Consider the following 19,073-nt stretch of genomic DNA (forward strand, 5'->3'; position numbering starts at 1 on the left):
CAAGTTAGTTTGCTAGGCCCTAGGAGTCAGTCTGCAACAGCAAAGCCCAGGTACCCCCCCAAGGACACGGGGCAACAAGGCTGCACTCAGCAGGCCAATAACGAAGAACGTGGCAGGGCTCATACTGGGCGAGATGCAAAAATCTTTATTCCAGTTCTCAGTTGGAAAAAACATCACCTCCACAGCTCACCGTTTCACAGACCAGTCAGCACAGGCAGAGGCCACGCTTGCCCAGCGGAGGCACAGACTTAGAGGACACAGTCCTGTAGGCACTTCGAGAGGAAGCTCAGCTTCAAAGTACAAACACTGAACAGTTTGGCTTAAATTTTTAATATAAAAACTCACTAAAAATGCTAAAATGTGACAAACCATTGGAAATACTGTGACAAACATTCGCCCTTACGCAGTAAAAAACAAAACAAACCCAAACTGGCAAGAAGCTTTGAAATGCATGTTTTCATCTTCCTCCCGGCACATCAGACCATCATCTACGTAAAACGTTCATCTAAAAAATCCATGGCACCTTCACCTCGTACTTCAGTGCAAAAGGCTACTCTCGATGGACCAGCACAAATAACCCCAGTAAAAAGAGGACTGCATACTGTAAGAGAAAGAAGAGAAGATGCAAGAGTGCACATTCGCATCTAAAGATGCAGTAACAGCAGCAAACATACAGGGCAAACAGTTCTGCCTGTGTGTATAAAGTTCTCATGAAGTCATTTTAGCTGGGGTGGGAGAAGCAGGCAGAAAATGAAAGAGCTCTTACCTTAAATTTTGGATAATCATTCATTAAGATAGTCACTATTCCAATATAGGGCACAAATCTACAAGAATAAAGGTTTTATTAAAACAAACAGTATTCAAGGGTGCATATGGGAGAAGCGCTGCGTTGGCACTTGTACAAAGGACGAGCCAATGAAGCATGCTGAGGGCTACAGTCAACAGGCTTGGGACTTCTTCCTCCCAAGCAGGGAAGCCACGGCAGTGGGGGCTGAGTGACAACCAGCCCCAGAGTGTGTTTTAGCATCTGCCTTGTTCAGATCTTGCTTGCCTGCAAAGACTGTGCCTTGCAGAATAATTTCGATGAAAATTCTGATCATGCCTGAGTATGCACTGCCTTTGCATCGGTGTCCATCCAGCATCAAAATCTCAGGATGCAGCTCACAGCTTGATACCTTCGCTTAGGCCAAGCTAAGAACTGAACTACCTTTGTTTTTTAACTCTCCACAGTACCTTGTGAAAAGCTTTCACGCAGGTCACAAAAACCCATCAGGGAGAGTTCAAGAAGAGGGGGGATTAACAGATGGGATTGGGGGAGGGCAGTGTAAAAAGCTGCCTCTTTTTCAACTTCACTTACCCTCTCGCTCGTCCTACTACGTCCTTTTTCTCCAACCAGTGCTGCCCTCGTTTGTACAGCCCTCTGTCATCAACAGCATTATTGTCTCCCTTTGTCAAAAATTTGATGTCACCGTTTTGCCTAGCAAAGACAAGACAGCCAGGTAAGTCAGAGAGAAAGAAATTATTAAAAGCTGTTCTAGAACAAGCGTGTAGAGGCTAACACAAAGATATTAGAAGCAATTGTGTCCTACATGTTCGAGCAGGATGAAAAAGGGAAACTCTGTCAAATGCAGTGGAAAGCAGACGGTTTGGAAAAAAACTGCCAATGAAAGAATGAATTCTAGCCCCAGCCAAGCTTTCCAGCAGAGTTTAAGAACAGAACTGGCAGGATGAGCCATTTCTAGCGAAGGTGCAGCTATCACCTCTTTGCTTTTGACCTCTCATGTTCATGCTTCTCTCGCTTGATATACAAATGTTGGGTTCTGGGCTCCGTACTACCACCCAAAATGAGACTTTGGGGTAAAGCATACAGTTCTACTCAGTAGTGGTCAGAAGCAAGCTGAAACTTAGAAATTATTAGGAAAGGGGGACAGAACAAAACAAACAATACCATTATGATACTGCATGAACTCACGATGTGCCTACATCTTGAATGCTCTGTGCAGTTCTGAACCCCCTACATCCTTTTTTGAAATGGAGAGAAGAACTGGCAAAGGTTCAGAAATGGATAACAAGGTCTGGAACCACTTCCATACAAGAAACAACAGACCAGGACTCTTCAGCCTGGAAAAGACAGAACTGATGGGAGATATGACGGTAGTCCAATACAAACGACACAGACAGCAACAAACAAACAGCTTTTCACTGCCTCTTCCAATACAAGACCTAGAGGGCATCAAATGAAACTCAGAGGTAACAGGTTAAAACAAGCCAGAGAAGGTGCTATGCAGAACTAACAACAGTGCAAAACTAAACCACGTTTCTCTGGAAGGATATTTTGGATGCCAAAAAATTATAACAGTTCAAACAGTGACCAGATACTCCATGTAAAAAAGAAAAGGAGGCTATTAATAAAGAACTGTGACTTTATGCTTGCGTAAAGCAGGGACATAACTTGCAGAAAGCAGGGAAATTGTCGCTAACATACTCTCTCTAGTCTTTCATTGGTCCTGAGATGAATTAGCTTGCCAGAAACAGGATCCTGGAGCAGATGAACCTTTGCTTTGACCTGGAAACAGCTGCTGTTATGCTCTAGCTTTATACACCATGTTATGCATCCTTCCCCAGTCATTTCCATTCAGCTTGCTGGCCAGCCAGCAATGCTTGCTTCTAAGCAGGAGTTTGTGCCACTACTCAGGGATCGGCCAGCGACTGTCATCTCCCTGTGGCATCTGAAGGCAGATGCTGAGCTGGAGCATTCTCATTGCTTGATTCTGTCGGCATACTCACAGAAATGACAGATCAAATGCAACACGGGAAAGCATGCAGAAGGTCTTCAGAGCTCATGCTGTTTTCATCATGCCTGAATACCAATGTATGTTACTTGACAGGAGAAGCTTGGAAGGAAAAAAAAAGGGGAAAAAAAGAACAGATCTTTCTTCAAAGCACATTTGGCTCACAGTGTGGGAACAACAAACACTCTAGGAGCTTAAGAGATACAGTCTGCAAAAAGATGAAGATACCCAAAGGTACAGATAATGTAGTTTCAGCTCTGAAGACTGATGGCATAGGAGCGCACCATCTTTTTGAGCAAATTCAATGCTCTATCACAAATCAGCGCGAAAAGCCCACAGTACAGTTGCTCTGCTCTCTGAAAGGTGAATGAAATCTTGTCTGGCTGTCCTGCACCAAAACCACTAAGTAAATTTTGACCGCAGACTCTGTGTTTAGTGATAAAGAATGAACTCGATTTCGCTCTGAACAAAGAAGAAAAGGCTAGCAAGTAAAAAAACATTTTCTCACTGAAACAATACTGATGTGAACTGGAGCCTGAGTTGCCACAAAATCACCAAGAACAGGGTTTCTGTTTTCCTTCATTTTGACACTCTCGTCAGCTTTGACGGAGACTTTTCAGTTTCATATTCAGTCCATAACTACAGGAAGAAATGGGAAACTCCAGCTATTCAGAGGACACTCCTGAATGGCAAACTGGCACCAGAAAAATATTCTTTAAATAGTGAAAGAAGCAACTGATATCTGAGTCCTTCCTTCAGCACCCAGCTTCAGGTCACAGTACAGATTTTTCAGTTTTATCTTTCCTAACATAAAGATCAGGTCTGTGTTTGGTTGTTTTATTTAAATGAAACCTAAAATACTGGACAATGGCTTTACTTCACGGAATCTAGGATTGGCACTATGGTCCTGTTAGATTTAAAACAACAACAACAAAGTGCAGGATACCTTCATACCTAGTGCTGAGATAGAGCCAGACAAAAAAAGAAGGGTAGGTGGTATCTGGAGATGAACTGCTGCACAGAATGCACATTTCTGCTTCTCCTTCCCATACACTGGCTGAGAGTGGAGAAAGAAGACCCTGACCTGTCTTGCCTCTTCAAAAATCAGCCCAAGCAGCAGCACCAGAGCCCAGCTGAGCCTTCAGCATGCAATAGGGGAGGAGGAAAGTAGCGTTTCACTTAGAATTGTTCCCAAGACACCACAAAAAGTGCACGTGCAACATTAGATATCAAATTTACCAAGTATACTGACCTTATTTTTAAATTAGTGGTATCAAAGAACAGTACTTTGAAAACTGACATTGTTAAAAGTTTTGGGTACAGAATAAATCTGAACAGCAAAGAATCTGCTCTGTCTACTGGGAGAAGTGCCACTCCCTCATCCAGCCAGTATTTCAGCTGGACTATTTATGTGCATGAAGCTGGTCGACCTTGATGTTGGGCCAGACAAATGGTCTAGAAGTCCCAACAGCTGTGGCTGCTACGAATGCTTGGGGGAAGGGACCCTCTCTATCCCATCAACCTCACTTGACTAGAGCAATCTTCATATCCCACCTTTACATACAATTCAAGTGATTCACTTAACCTAGGAACAGATCTCTGAGTGCTGGTATAGCTCCAGTTCATTCATATTGCAGCAGGCATTTGCTCAGCGGAAACAGATGCTGGGACCCCATCCAACTGTTGCCCTCTCAGAGATGGCTTGAAGAACCAGGGATCCAGTTCAAGATTTAGTTTTCACTCAAATGCCTCACGGGGCTGGCTCATATCCCCACAGACTGGCCTGCAGCAGTCACAGTTCCATCCAGCAAAATCGGAAGGCTCATGGCTGCAGAGGAAGCCTTGCTTGGAAAACTAAGCCCTGTTCAGCAATCAAACCAGAGTGACTGCGCTTCATTCCTTCAGACATGCAAGCTGCTAAATGTTTAGAGAACGAACAGTACACGGAGAGTGCAGCGCACATAGAGACTCCAAGTACAACGCAAAACTTCCTACAGAGTACACCACACCCTGCCTCTGCATGAGAGCAGGAACCAGGACCATAAAGACACACTTTAAAATAATGCATGCTACACACAAAATACCCTTCTTCCATAAGCTCTACCTCTACAGACAAGAGTCACTTCACACACACAAATGCAGCCATACCTACAGGAGACAACACAGCAACATTACGTAGCAGCTTGGGACGGAAATGATGGCACAGGAGACATGAAGTGGCACAGGGAGTCCAGGATATCGGCACAGACTCCCCAGCTTGTGCATTCTGCTGGATAATCTTTACAAGTAAACCAAGGAGGGCAGATTTTGTCTGTCTGAAATGTCTCTGTTACTTCCTACAGCACCTGGATATGTTACTGACATCCCACCCATTCCTTTACCCAAGGAGATGAGGAAACATACAATTTAGCTAAACGTCTGCAGTACAACCCCCCAGATTCTTGACATACTTCTCATGAATTTTCAGGACGCGATGGACTATAGGAATTTCCCTTCCTTCTATCCTAAAGACCACGATTTCTCCCACTCTGATTGGATCTTCAATTCGGTTCGTGAGGAACAGGAGATCTCCTCTGTGAAAAGCAGGCTCCATGCTTCCACTGAAAAAGAGAAGAGGAGCAATCAAACAATATTTAAACACTCAGAATCAGGTTTTGGCATTTATAGTCCTTTAAGAAACATCTCACAAGAACCTCAATGAAGAGCTCCAAAGAAAAACACTTTGGAGACCAGGTATGTGTCTAACCACTATTACAATCAGATTTTCAATCACCACACTACCAGCAGTTTAGATTTGCTGGGAAAAGAGCACTGCCAGCAGCCGGTGTTAAAAGCACACCAAACAGGAAAAGCCTTCTGCTTTCTTAATAACAACAAAGCTGATGACAAATGGTATCTTCTCGACTTCTGAGCTCTTCATTGGAAGGGCTACACTGGCAGCACTGCAGCGGTGGGAAGCTTTTTTTATTTCATTTATTTTTGGTTTTTGCAGGTAGATAGATCATGCTCATGAACAAAGCACTGAAAACATACGGGCTCTTGTATTCCCATCTGGAACAGACAGACGGGTGTGCTAAAAATTTGTTATTGTGATTCATCACTTTGCTTAACGATGTCATTTCAGGCAATGCTATTCAAGTTATTTTTCTTCTGTCTTGTAAATGGCAAGTGTTAGAAAATACTTAACCTTCTTAATTCCAGATAAATAATGCAGTACAAAACAAAATGATGAACTTTAAGTACCACATATATTCATGTTTTATCTCAAGAGAGTGCAGAAGCTGCTATTCAGAACAGAAGATCACATCGCTGAAGAAGGGACGTGACCTAATGGCCCCTGTCTTATTCACTGGGAGGAACAGCATGAAACATCTTCACAGTCCCATCAGGAGGGAGTTTTGTTAAATGGCATGTGGCAATTAACACCGACGTAGAAACACATAGAAAGGCCACCGTGGACACAGAACAAGCCCTGTGCAACGTCCACGCCAGCATCTGACGGCTGCCCAAGGACTTCAGCCACAGGAATTTGTCCCAGGCAGTAGGAGGGTGGAAGTAACGCTGGGGGTACCTACTGCATGGCACTTCTGTGAGGGCAACACCTGAAACATACCCAGTTACAGAGCGATAACCCCTATATAAAAGAGTACAGCTAAGGCTCCCCTTTTCCTGGCCATGTTACAGCTCACTAGAAGGCCAGGAAAAAAACCCAAGCAGCTGCGAAAGAAGAGTTAGCGGATACTTCTAAGAATGCAACGGAACACACAATAAAGCTCACTAGGCATTTCAGCAAGCCAGTTCCCATTTAAAAAACCCAACGACTCCTTTTCACTATACAAGTTTATTCCCTGGCACCTCAAAGGTTTCAACTCCCTTTTCATTAACCAAGACTTCAACTATTCACGTAGCAACAACAACACATGCGGATGGGCACAGCAGGAGGTACCCGTACACTGCGATGTTCTGCTACCGTAACTTCTACTACGGGAAGTGCCGTTAGCCTTGATGAGAAGAGGAGCTCTGCCACAAACACTGCTTTTATAGAGGGATGATCCCCCGCAAGCAATGGGTTCATAACCCCCTGCTTCGAGGCCTTCCTTCCTCACATCTCCTTCACCCACACCGCCGAGCGTTTCTCCCGCAGGTTTGGTACAACCCAGAACCGCCGGGGTTGCACTCTCGTCGTATTTCTTTAAAGTCCTTCCTCCTCTTTGCCCTTCCTCAGGACCACCTCTCTAACGCAGCATCCAGCCAGCTGACCGAGGTGGAAGGCTGAGATACTATTTTTACGTAAGGCTGCCAGCCTCGCTTACCTACTTCCTCCTCTCTCGCTTTTCCTCTGCGTTACGGGAGAGCACGAATTCTTGGAGAGCCTCTCGCCCGCCGGGGACGGGCCAGGACCCTCCAGCTGCCCCATCCCTCTGGAAAACCTCCTCCGGGATGGGGGGGCGGCTCCAGCACCGCCGGGGCCCGCGGCTCTCCAGCCCTTACCCACGCCCCGCGGGGTTTTACCCCTCACCCCGGAGCGCTACCGCGGAACCATTTCACCCCCCGCGGCGTGGGATGTACCTCAGCACCACCACGATGGGGCTCTCGCTGCCCGTCACCACCATCAGCCCCTTCCAGATCATGAGGGCGGACGAGACGATCATGCCGAAGTTCAGCACCTGGTAGTACAGCTTGGGGGGGGGGGGGAGAGAGGGGGTCGGTCAGGCTCCGCGGCCCGGGGCCGGGCAGGGCAGACCCGGCCCGATCCGACCCCCCGGGACCGGACCCGACCCGATTTCCACCCCACCCCCCCCCCCCCCGCCCCGGTTCGGCACCTGCCGCTTGTTCATGCGCCGCACATCGTCCAGAAAGTCCAGCGACAGCATCGCCGGCACCGACGGCGGCGGCCGCACCGCCCGCCCGGCCCCGCTTCCGCTTCCGTCCCCCCGCTTCCGCCCGCCGCACCGCCACTTCCGGCCCCGCCCCCTCAGGGAGGCGGCAAAGGGGCGGCCGTGGCGGCCCAGGCCAAGGACGACGCGCAGGCAGGCACCCTTGGATGCTTTTATTTGCAATACTTCGAAGTAAACATCATAGCAAGGCACGAACGCCGCTGCGGGTTAAATAGATACGTGATGGCTCGGGAGTGCCCCCTGCTATCCTTAACTCTACGTAGGCTACCTGGTAAAACATCCCCTAGGCTAACGTACACCGTATCAAAAAATACAAAGAGTCCAAACTGTTCGTATCAAAACACGTCGAGACGAGAAGGTGAGTGATCCAAATGCAATAAGATAAATAGTTCTTAAATTATTTAAACATCGTCATAGTAAACAATAACGAGCAGGGTTCTGGCTCAACATAATAAAAAAAATAATGGTATAGAAGATAATTATATTACACGAAGCGCGTGTGTGACGGGGGAGCGAGTGAGGAAAGAGAGAGTCAATATGACTACGCGGAAGGAAACGTCTCCCAGGTGACAGGTGACGCCGAGCTGTAGTGGGAGAAGAGCTACCGGCGGAGCGCCAGCCCCCGTGGCGCTGCAGGACGGTGGTTCCCGCTTCTGCCAACACCTCTGTGGGCCACGCTCCCCTCCGCCGCCGCAGCAGCTCAAAACGAGCCGGTCAGGGAACCCTGGCACAGAGCCGACGCCATCAGGAGTGCCGGGACGGTTTCACTCCGGCTGACGGCACGGACAGGGGCTGGGGATGATGCCAACCTGCCACCCGGCTCTGCCCGAGCTCCCCACCAGGACGAGCCACCGAGCACCGGGCCTGGCTGCACCCACCCCCGGGACAGCTCCCGGCAGCGCAACTCCACTGACACGCAGCCAGCGAGTCCCCGAGGGGCACCAGGCCCTCCTTAACGCGCCACGTGGCTTTGAGCTGTGCTCACTCGAGAGGACAGGGGCTACAAAATTCCCTTTCAGGACAATTCAGGTCCAAGACATTTCATTAAATTGCCTTTTGGAAAACAAGGTTGTTATTCGGGCAATTAAGGAAAAATCAGCACAACTTACAGCTTGAACCCGTCCCGTGTAACGCAGATCCCGGATCAGCCACCACGGTCCTAACAAGTGTGTTTTGCTGAGACAGTGTTATGAGTTAAAATGAGTAAAACAAAGGCAGGATGGGAAGAGAAAAAAAGAAGCCATAAATAGAAGGAGAAAGAAAGCTGGGGCTCCGGGCAGAGGCTGAGGCAGTGCACACTCAAAGGAAGAGAGCTCATCTTAAGGAAACTGCAGCTGCAGAAAGTGCTCCTTGATCCTCAGGAGTTGGACAAGCTCCAGCGAGGATTCTCGCCCTGCTTTCCCTTTTCACCTCTCTGGTCTTGCAGAGAGCTAGTGCTTAGGATGCAATGGCAGGGTTGTTTTCTTTTTTAAATTTCCCTTACAAATAGAAGTTAACGGAAAGCAATGTCCATCCCAAGAAATCAACAGAATATTTCAAAGATGTGCCCCATCCCCACCCTGTATTTTGAGTAAAAACCCCCCAACAAAAAACCCCCGACCAACCAAAAGGGTTATTTTGTTTTTAAGTCTTAAGAGACTTTGAATGATTGTTCTGCGAGGTGCTATTAGGACCCTCCATGCCACACGTCTGACTGTGTTCACAAAGAGCTGAGTCACTTTTGCACTCTTTGCATTTCAGGTTTTCTTCTTCCGCCGTAGTGTTCATCTCGCCATTATACCCCTCATGTCCGTTCTCACTCATCTCCCTTTGTAACTTCTGCCTTTCATCTTCCTCCTCCTCCTCCTCTTCCTCCTCCTCCTCCTCCTCCTCCTCCTCTTCCTCCTCTTCCTCCTCCTCCTCGTCTTTTACTTTATGAACAATGAAGAGGTGTCTGTTCAGAGAGATGTGAGAGGTGTAGCACAAGCCGCAGAACAAGCACTGGTAGGTGGAGCTGTCTGTCTTGTGCCGAGGTATGTGTTCCTGAAACTCAGTACTGATGTCTGTCGCAAATCCGCATTTAGCACATTTCCAATGTGCTTTCAGTTTTTTGGCTGGTGGCACGTCTGAACCCACGTCGGTCTCTGCCGGACCCAGCTCATCCGTTGCCATCCTCTTTGGAGATTTTGCCTTAAAAAAATAAGATTAAAAAGTTACTTTATTGTTCAAGCCCACAGAAGAATAAGTGCTAAATCCCTCACGCTTATCTGAAGACACCTGAGGGTGAATACACATAGGTATTTTGATACAAACTAAATGAAGCTATGCCTAGGGACTCCTGTTGCATTGCCTTTCCTACCAGTACCCAAACACCTCACCCCAACATGCAGGATCTCAACTGCTGTCTTGCAATGTGAGATGGGAGACCTGGGAGGGGTTAGCTGGGCAGAAATGTGATGGGGAAAGAGAATGTGAACTTGGTGTGGGAAGGAGAAGCCCACAGAGCAGGGACAGCTGAGGGACACAGCGATGGTCATTAGCCCAGACAATGCTTCTCAGATTTAACTCTGAACATTTTCCCCTCTACTCAGGCTTTTTCTTCATGGCATCTCTCATTAACTCATCTCCTCTGTCTTATAATCCCACAGCGTGCTTCTCCTCCCATGAGGATGGCTCACTTGCATATGTCCCTTCACGTGATTGTTATCTCCTTATCCAGCAGCACTGAGCAGTCTTTGTTTAGGATACAACTTATAGGCTTGTATTTGCAGACCCAGCTGGAGCCACGTGAAGCCACTGTCTGTCCCCGTTTAGCTGGGTGCCCTGGTACGTCGGCTCTGCTTGGGGGAAGCGGCCACCAGCTCATGGAAATGATTTCCTGAGTTACCCCAGGTTTCCTTACGACATAAATACAGAGGGGAGTCAGTCTTGGCTGCAATCCCTCAATGCTAGGGTGCAGTGATACAGAAAATGTATGTCTATTTTTAAAGTAAATGGAGCAAAGAAGCCCAATCAGTCAACCCTCCACTCCAAACCAACCCGAAATAAAATTGGTTGAACAGTTACATTTGCTGAAAAAAATTTCACAGTCCTACTTAGGAGGAATGCAGTTCTCATAGGTAATGATCTAATAAGTATTTTAAAACAGAAAAGAAATCTTTTCTAACTAGCAGAAAAAACAAGGGAGAAAGAGGAAAAACATACCAGGCTCATGAACAGAGTGGCAGGGGAAAACAAGGGTAATAACAAACCTAAATTACACCTCGTTACCAAGTAGACTGAAAAAAGGCCAGTAAAACACAGGGCCACGTGTTCAAGAATATCTTGAAAAATGCAAGATATGTTGCCCTGGTGCTGTGGCAGTTCAGCTGCACTTTCAGTTCTGGTCATGACAGTGCCAGAGAGAAGCAAACTGGATGGAGTTGAGAGGAGGGGAAGGAAATCTGCCACGTGGACGAGAGGGGTTGACTGCTGCAAGGCTGCAGCTTGACCTAACACCCCAAGTGAACAGCTACTCGCCAGGTACATTTATTTTTCAATGAAAATAATATCAGTTACTTCTGCTGTGTCTCTCTCTGGAGCTTTTGCTTTGGCCATCTGGGATAAGTCTGGGTTTTTGATGCCATGCATGAGGCTGATGTGATTCTCCAGCATGAACGGCTGAGGAAATGTCTGATTTTCATCTGTGCAGTACCTTAGAAATACAAAAGGAAGAAAATTTATTAGAAAAAATGCCCAGCTGTTCGTTTCCATCCAAACTGCTCTTTGTTATATGCCAAACCAATAGGTTTCATTGGAGACAGACACTGGTGAGTAATGTACTATTAGATTACCAAAATATGCAGCAAATCATCATTTTAATAATAAAACATTAGCCCTGAGAGAAATCTAGAGCAGAGGGACCTCATGACTTGTGTAACACCGACAAGGCCTGCAGCAGAACTGGGTTCTGCACCCAGTGTTCCCAAGCACCAGTGCAGCATCACATCCACGAGACTATGTGTATTGTCTTAATACACTTAAAATTCTTACAAAACTGCTGAACTTCCAACTTTAATAACAATAACCTAGGCAGAAGTACTCATGAATGCATCATTTCTATGTAACTATTCATGTTAAAACTTGGTAGGATTCACAAACTGCCAGAGAGCATGGTTGACATTTCAAAAGGAGATGTGAAGCGGATGTGCCATCTGTTAACCTTCACTCCCAGATGACCGAGGTCTACCGGAAATAAGTGCCAGGGCTTCAGACACATAAACCACCCCCCCTGCAGCATGGTGAAGTACACAGAGATCTCTGTTAGCAATTGGGAAACCCAAGATTGACTTTGTACTCTTTTGCTGCCTGCCAGCGTGACACAGGGAAGGTCCATCAGCTATGCATCGACCCTGAGGCAAGAAACGCCGGACTTCTCTGAAATGCACAAATTGCAGTTGAAATGTAGGCAGCAAGGGATGAAAAGCAATAGAGATGAAGTGTCTCTGGGCAACAAAGACGTCTTTTAAAAGCAGAGAAGAAGATTCCTACTGATCTTCCAGTAACTAGATGGAAATGAAACAACAGTCAGTAATGATGTGAAAATGCAGACGTGCTCATTGAATACTCCTGGTTTTTAGCAGGAACCGCTCAGATGATAAATCAATATTTAATAATGATGGAATTTTTCTCCCTCATGGAGGAAAGATGAAAGGTTATTAAGTGGTATTTATCAAAAATAAGCACGTTGAAAATCAAGTGTTCCAGACAGTTTGTACTTAAGGCTTGGAAAATAAGAGCAAGTTCTCATAACAATACCAAGTGAATCATTAAAGAAAATACACAAAACATCAGAATATTTTGCAGTTTGTCCTAATTTAGAATTCTTTTCACGTGAGCAGGGAAAGATGCTTTCCTAACCTGAATTACTCCAGTGACAAGCGTGGCAGGAGGGTGTTCAAGCAAGTCCTCCATCACTGGTTTCTCCCTACAAATTTAACAGAAGGCAGAGACCTAAGCAGGGCAGGGGGAGAAGGGGAAATCGCAGCTTGAAATGTTAGAAGCCAGAGGGAGGTCACCTACAAGACAGCATGCTGGAGTCGCAAAAATACTCAAATGTCGGATCAATGACAAATTTTACTCATGCTTCATGTGGAAATCCAGAAAAGGTTAACACAAAGTTAAGGTGTCAAAACCCCTGAAGAGAGTAACAGATGAGACTGATGCAAACTTCCTGGTGGGAAGAAGGAAAACAGACACCACCAACCAAAGGAAAAGAAAAGGAGCAGCAGAGATGTGATGCCTTACAGAGTGCAGAAAGGAGGTAAGGAGGAATTCAAAGAGATGGGAGGATTTGTGAGCAACAGTCACAGAGGAGATTTTCAGAACAGCGCTCTGGACAAACTAAGAGGGATCAAAGGGGAGACAGAACAGAACACCTTGGATCCAAACAAAAAGCAGCTGCGGGAGATGCTGGGACAAGTATTTCAAGGAAGAGGTTTCATTTGAGGAGTGCTGTGATTTCAGTAAGTCTCCCACTACAATGATTAAAGAGAGCACAACCACTGTCCAATTAAGACTTCATCAACAGATTTTGAGAAGGAGCAACTACAAGCTTGAGAATTAAACACAACCACAATTCACTTGAATTTCTAGCTGTGTCTTCTTTGCTGTAAATGTGGCATGACCATGGAGCCTTGGGTGAAGCTGTGGATCCACAACTGTGTGTCGTTCTGAAAAGTAATAGAAAAACTAGACTCCAGGGCCTGTACAAGCTAATGCATACAGTAGGTTGGCACATCCCAGGTTGTTAGGTGTTTCTGTACAAATAAGGATCCTTCTTCCCAGCTAGCCCTTATGTTCATTTTGATTCTGATACACTCCACTTCGAAAACAACTGATCCAGAGAGAACAGATTTATACAAATCAGGTGCACATAACTCCAAAGACCATCACCCACAAACTTAAAGCAGAATGAAACGTACTGGGAGCCAACATTTCATCTTCTCCAGAGGTTCCAAGTCAGAGCACAGTTACAAGAGATGGAAGTTTAGAAGTCCCAGCCGAAAAATGCATCACAAATGTATTCCTATCAGGCCCCAGTGGTGATGCCAATACTTCATCCATTTACTAAAAGCTATTGTGGCTCACTAGGCAGTCCAAAGAAATAAAGTACATGAGGGATATACTCTTCAAGACAGGCTTTTAGTAACTTAAGTGCAGTAAAGCGACAGCACACTCTTGCATTAAACCCAAATTTTAGTTAAATTAGAAAAATCCCCCAACCTACACTGCAAACTTCCCTTCTGACACAAATGTGCTTGAATTCTGTTTCAGAAGGATGTCTCAAAATGAGACAGGAAGCAAGTCTGCACGGTCGCTCAGTGTACAACTTATTCTGCAACAGTAGATGAGAATGCAGCAGTTGTAGAGGCAGTTTCATAAGCACTGGGCTTTGTCCTGAACTGAGACTGTATTCACAGTTAAAATATGTTCACCAGCAACGATTTTCATTCACTGCTGAATTACATAGCTCGTTTGAAGTCTCCAAATCCATTTTCCAACTTTGAGGTGTGTCTTCCCAAGCAAATCCAGCAGGCTTAAATCTCCATTGCCCTGCAGCTTATGCAGTCAGTTCTGCCCATGTAAAGTGGTGGCGAGATCCGAGTGCCCTGGTTCGTTATGATTTTACACACCTTTTGTACCATTTTTTTCATGGGGAAGGCACAAGAGTGATGCATGACTACACCAACCACGAAGCAGCAAAAGATCGGCCCAATATTTTATTGGCTGTTCCACAAGGGTGTGCAATATAATTCTCATTTTGCATCTGCTGATCTCAAATCAAACCTTACCCTGAGTTTGCAAAGGGCACTGTGCAGTCAAAAGCAAAGACTTATTTTAGCCACCAAGTCTCTCATGTTTAACATATTCTTCTCACTTTCCCTCAGTAACTTATAGCCTGGAGTAGATAGGAGCAGACACGATGTATTACAAAGGGCTTCCTAACTTGAAGGATTAGCCTGTCATTGAAAACAAATTTGAAAAGTGGTGTTCAGTACGTACCAGCAAGTATAAACTTTCTTTGCTGTGTCGTGATTATTGCGGATGTGTCTACGCAGACTGTTGGAGGCATTAAATGAGCGTTCACACTGTCGACAGGGATATCTCTTCATAGACTAGCAGAAGAACAGAAATATCTTTTAATAACAGGGAGATGGAAGGCACTGACTGGATTCTAACATTCCCACACTCTTTCATCTGGACCTTACCTCTCAGGTGCAAAAAAATCCCTCTTCCACTGATAAAGATCACTGAGATTTTGGTTTCCCACTTATACTCAGCCCAACAGTTGCCTAATACCAGCACTGGTCTTATAAAAACCAGGACTAGTTAAAGCACATGCTTTATTTTATTATTATTTTTTAATAGGAATTGCATTAGCTGCTTCTCCTGTGGGCTCATTTCACTACAGGACCCTCTGCAGAATTAGTTCAGTGGAAGGTCCTTTCTGCCCCAGAAGAAGGCAGGACCCCAGTGTGAAGTACAAGTTCACTTACCCTTCCCTCTCCTCATAATTCCACACAATAGAAGGGCAAGATGTTAAAGAGCATCACATAGTCCTGCTTGTTATCCATGTATGATATCCACATCCCCCTATGCAACTCTGCCCCGTAAGTAGCCTCTTCCTTTTTCTACAGTCCTTCGTATAACCTGCATGCATTCCATTTAAAATCTTCTTAGACTTGTTTAATGAATATATATATGTATTGAACTTAAATATTTGGCAGATTTCCTACTTCTGTAGAATTCAAATGGGAAAAATCCAGCATTCTCACCCTGCCCCCATCTTCTTCTCTTGATACTTATGAAGTGTGACAATCCCGCACTCCCCGAGTCAAGCTAGAAGGAATCAGAGGCCATGATCTAGATTTCCACAGCCTCTGCTCATGGGACTCCAGAAGGGTGACTCAGTATATCAAACAAGAAGTCCTGATGCCAAAGTACTAAGAAACCTGGCTGCACACAGCATCTTGGCCTATGTTCTGCCAGCGAGCAAGGATTAGCCTGACAGAAGTAGGTCAAGGCAACACAAGGCTTGAGCTGGATGAAACCAACAATATGGAGAGTTACAGTTCTTATAATGATAGCTCTGTGCACTGCATCAATCTGTTACTCTTCCCAGTTAGATGTAGTGATATCTACCAAACAATACATCATGTAGAGGAACTGTATGTCCTTCTGTAACTTTTGAGTGTAGATAGTTTAGATCAGACTGTTGAACCAGCAACTGGAGAAGACACGACTTTCCATCCACTTACCCAGATGAGTCGAAGAGGAAGCCTGACATTAGATGCAGTGGGAGAAGGAACAGCAAAGAGGATGAGGTATGCAGGTTTTAGAGTATACTTTCAAGGACAGAAAGTGTGCTTACAACAGGCTACATCACTTTTTTTGTTCTGGCCTTGAGTTTACTCCTCAGTGAGCTGGCAAACTGATTCTCAGTTTCTTTTAGCCCCAAATATTAACAATTATCAGACTTTTTTGCTAAAAATATCTTGTTACCTAGTTGAAGTGTTTCATCTGAGTCCTTACCCTTCCATGACTTCTCTTCATGTGGGACACATAGGTTTCCCGATCGGGGATCCACTGTGAACATTCCTTGCAAGTCCAACCAGTTCTTCTGAGTCTGGACTTGGATTCGGGATTGTGTCCTTCCACCCTCATGTCCTTCCTCGGCAGAGGGGAGTGGGAAGTCCCATTGGCTACCGACAGCTCCTTTGGTGAGGTATGAACCTGGTTCCTTGATGCCTTCTCAGATTTCTGTCGAAAGTTTGAGAGCTCCTCAGGATTTTGTGGGACTCCATGAACACCCTGGATAACAATAATAATGGAATCACACATAACATTTATATGTAATTCATATTATACACCTTTATTAATAAATAAATAACAGTTATTATTTAAATAAATAATTTAAGCCCCCCACCCCTGAAAACAATGTGTTGATGTCATGCTCCCGCATATCTTCCCATTTCCCCTTGAAGCTGGCTGCAGTGCTTTCCCCAGCAACAGATTTTCCCAAGAAACATGAAGCTTCTATTTATGTTTCCTGCATGACAACAGCAGTTCCTTGGTTCTGCCTGTTTAACATTTTGGATGAGCTCTGAGAACTCTGATTAAACAGGGAAGATGTAATGGAAGAGAAATGTTAATTGTCATTATTTCAAAAGCCTAAGCTCTAAAAACACAGAGCTCTGAATGAAATGTCTGCTGTTATCTTGGGGGCTCCAAAGCCACGTCATCTTTGCTCAAGGGACAGGAAGAGACAACCTCTCAGTTTCTCCAACCTTACTTTCTTCAATTCCACACCCTCTATTGCTATTTACATTTTCACGGTTCAAAACTTTGCTCGGGACAAATAAAAGCAAGCATAAAGCCAGAAACCAGCCTTATAAGGAATACATCTCCAGGCTCTTTGGTTGTTCAACAGGCCAAAATCCAAAGTCCCCCCAAAAGTTATTTTAACAAAGAAAATTGAACGCAAAGAAAATAATCCAGAAACAAAGAGCTGTGGGAAAGCAAAAGCAAGTAAAATAGCAACATACCAAAGAAACCTCAAGAAACTCCCCTAGGAACAACAACAGTTCATCCACACAAAAGGATAATTTAGAGGTTTAATTGTGCACAGTAATTAATAATGGGTAAAGTTTCAACACATGAAGGCCCCAGGCCTTTGGAAGTCTTTCTGTGGGTTAGACACCAAACAAACTTCAAAACACAAGGTCTCATCTGAGAAGCCTGTGTGCTTTGCACCTGATCCAGCTGATGTCTGCAGAAGCTCTTTCATGCAATGACAGCTGCTCCACAGCATTGCCCAGCTATTTAGGGTAACACCGAAGAGTTCACCTTTCTCCCTATCTGGAAATCTCAAGAGTGTTTTCTGAGCAAAGAGTACATTAGTACCCATTACTCCATTTCTCCTCTTATTACACCACTGGGGGGAAAGAAAAAGCAGTGCAGAAAAATGAACTGACTTCTCTGCAGAATCAATAACAGGAACCAGACCTTCTAACTCCTGCTCTTACGCTTTAACAACAGAAAGCCAGGAAAGATGAGAAGGCACACGGTTTCTTGATTTTGCATGTAGGCACAGATTAGACAGCACCTCCAATAAACTCTAAATTGCACGAAGGAGCAGGATCTGATAGGAGAGGAGATGGGTTGGTGCAATTACTACCCTGCCACAGCCAAAAAGCCTTCTTCAATTACCATCTCAAAGACCTGTTGATGGCCAAATACAGCTTCGCGGTTAAAAGACAAAAGTTTTGTAGTGGAGATGTCAGGGTGCTGGTGCACAAACTGCTGCAGGCAGGTCCCTGGGGGTGGGATTTGCAAATGAGCCACAACAAGTTGTGTACCTCAACTCAAGCCCGTCTTTCAGCACTGGGGCTGAATGCCTCTTTGAAGGTCCCAGCCTTAATCTCAACTCTATTTTCCTAGCTATAATACAGGAAGATTAGCAATCATCAACTTCACAGGAGGGCTTCAAATTTTAATTCATTACTGCATGCAAAGCATTTCCAGATTTGCAAGTTAAAGACATGGGGGAGAGAGCAAAGAAGTAGTTTTGAATGGGTTTTGCTTTTAGGAGTGAGCTAATGAATCTTCTTGCTTTTTAAGTGTAAGTATAAACAAAATAAAGTCACTGATGAAAAAAAGTGTCACTTTTTTCCCTAACCAAAGGGAAATAAGACTTTGCAAGCTCTTTCTTCAGAATGCCACCAAGAAATCTGAGAGGATTTCCACGGCAGTGTTGTTAGACACTGTACATAGAAATACACTAAGACAACAGAAAAATGCAGCGCTCGCATATTTATGGGGTAATCAGATCTGCAAGTCCTCACACGCTTATCCCGCTAGAAACCACCACCAAATGGACAATAACCGGCTTTTCATATGTATAAGAGTGATGAATGATTGTGAGATTATTGCAGTGCTTATTGCAGTATGAGCCATTACTGAGGGAGGGCAGGTTTGAAGCCCTCTCCAGACAACCACTTCCACCAAGTTTTGGGGTTGCACACGACTATCCATTTCAGACCATCTTCTGGAGCAGCCTGAGTGGTGCCAGCATGGAGGCACACAAGGCAGGGGTCCCACCTCCTGAAGGCTGGTACCTCCAGGGCAATTACTTCTGGCAATCACTCCCCTCTTGCAATCTAGTGCGGTTCTGCAGGGAAGTGGAGCAGCCAGGGAAGCCCGGCGTTAAATGCCATGCAGCCTCCCTCTGAGGCAGCAGCAAAGGGGCCAAAGCTCTCTTGGTGAGCACCCAGAAGAGGGAAATTCAGTTTTCATTATATAAATTGAGCAACACTGTGGGCAGAGAATACTTCTCCCTGTCTCCCAACCAAAGACAAAGCTC

General features: G+C 45.3%; 2 protein-coding genes across 6 annotated transcripts in view; both read right to left on the reverse strand.

The window, feature by feature from the left end:
- Positions 1 to 122: 122 nt before the first annotated feature.
- On the reverse strand, positions 123 to 7,749 carry SEC11A (SEC11 homolog A, signal peptidase complex subunit). Of its 3 annotated transcripts, none has more exons than XM_052808586.1 (7): positions 7,616 to 7,749; positions 7,362 to 7,471; positions 5,243 to 5,392; positions 1,984 to 2,121; positions 1,358 to 1,477; positions 767 to 824; positions 123 to 601 (listed from the first exon to the last, which is right to left on the reverse strand). In XM_052808586.1, the coding sequence occupies exons 1-7, from the start codon at positions 7,664 to 7,666 to the stop codon at positions 551 to 553; spliced, it is 678 nt and encodes a 225-aa protein (XP_052664546.1). In that variant the 5' UTR covers positions 7,667 to 7,749; the 3' UTR covers positions 123 to 550. The 3 variants fall into 3 exon arrangements, with proteins under 3 accessions (XP_052664546.1, XP_052664545.1, XP_052664547.1); XM_052808585.1 differs by having other exon boundaries at positions 1,984 to 2,136; XM_052808587.1 differs by lacking the exon at positions 1,984 to 2,121.
- A 965-nt stretch (positions 7,750 to 8,714) lies between these two features.
- Positions 8,715 to 19,073, reverse strand: part of ZNF592 (zinc finger protein 592) — a 38,663-nt gene continuing 28,304 nt past the window's right edge. For 2 of the 3 annotated variants that reach the window (XM_052808575.1, XM_052808576.1), the window contains exons 7-10: positions 16,244 to 16,522; positions 14,714 to 14,826; positions 11,228 to 11,363; positions 8,715 to 9,859 (exon numbers count right to left, since the gene is read on the reverse strand). In XM_052808575.1, coding sequence (XP_052664535.1) covers positions 9,314 to 9,859; positions 11,228 to 11,363; positions 14,714 to 14,826; positions 16,244 to 16,522 — 1,074 coding nt within the window. In that variant the 3' untranslated portion in view covers positions 8,715 to 9,313. Of the gene's footprint in view, positions 9,860 to 11,227; positions 11,364 to 14,713; positions 14,827 to 16,243; positions 16,523 to 19,073 lie in introns of those variants that run through there. The other variant, XM_052808577.1, reaches the window with a different exon arrangement.

Source organism: Harpia harpyja, chromosome 14 (assembly GCF_026419915.1).
Source record: "Harpia harpyja isolate bHarHar1 chromosome 14, bHarHar1 primary haplotype, whole genome shotgun sequence".
Classification (NCBI taxonomy): Eukaryota; Metazoa; Chordata; class Aves; order Accipitriformes; family Accipitridae; genus Harpia; species Harpia harpyja.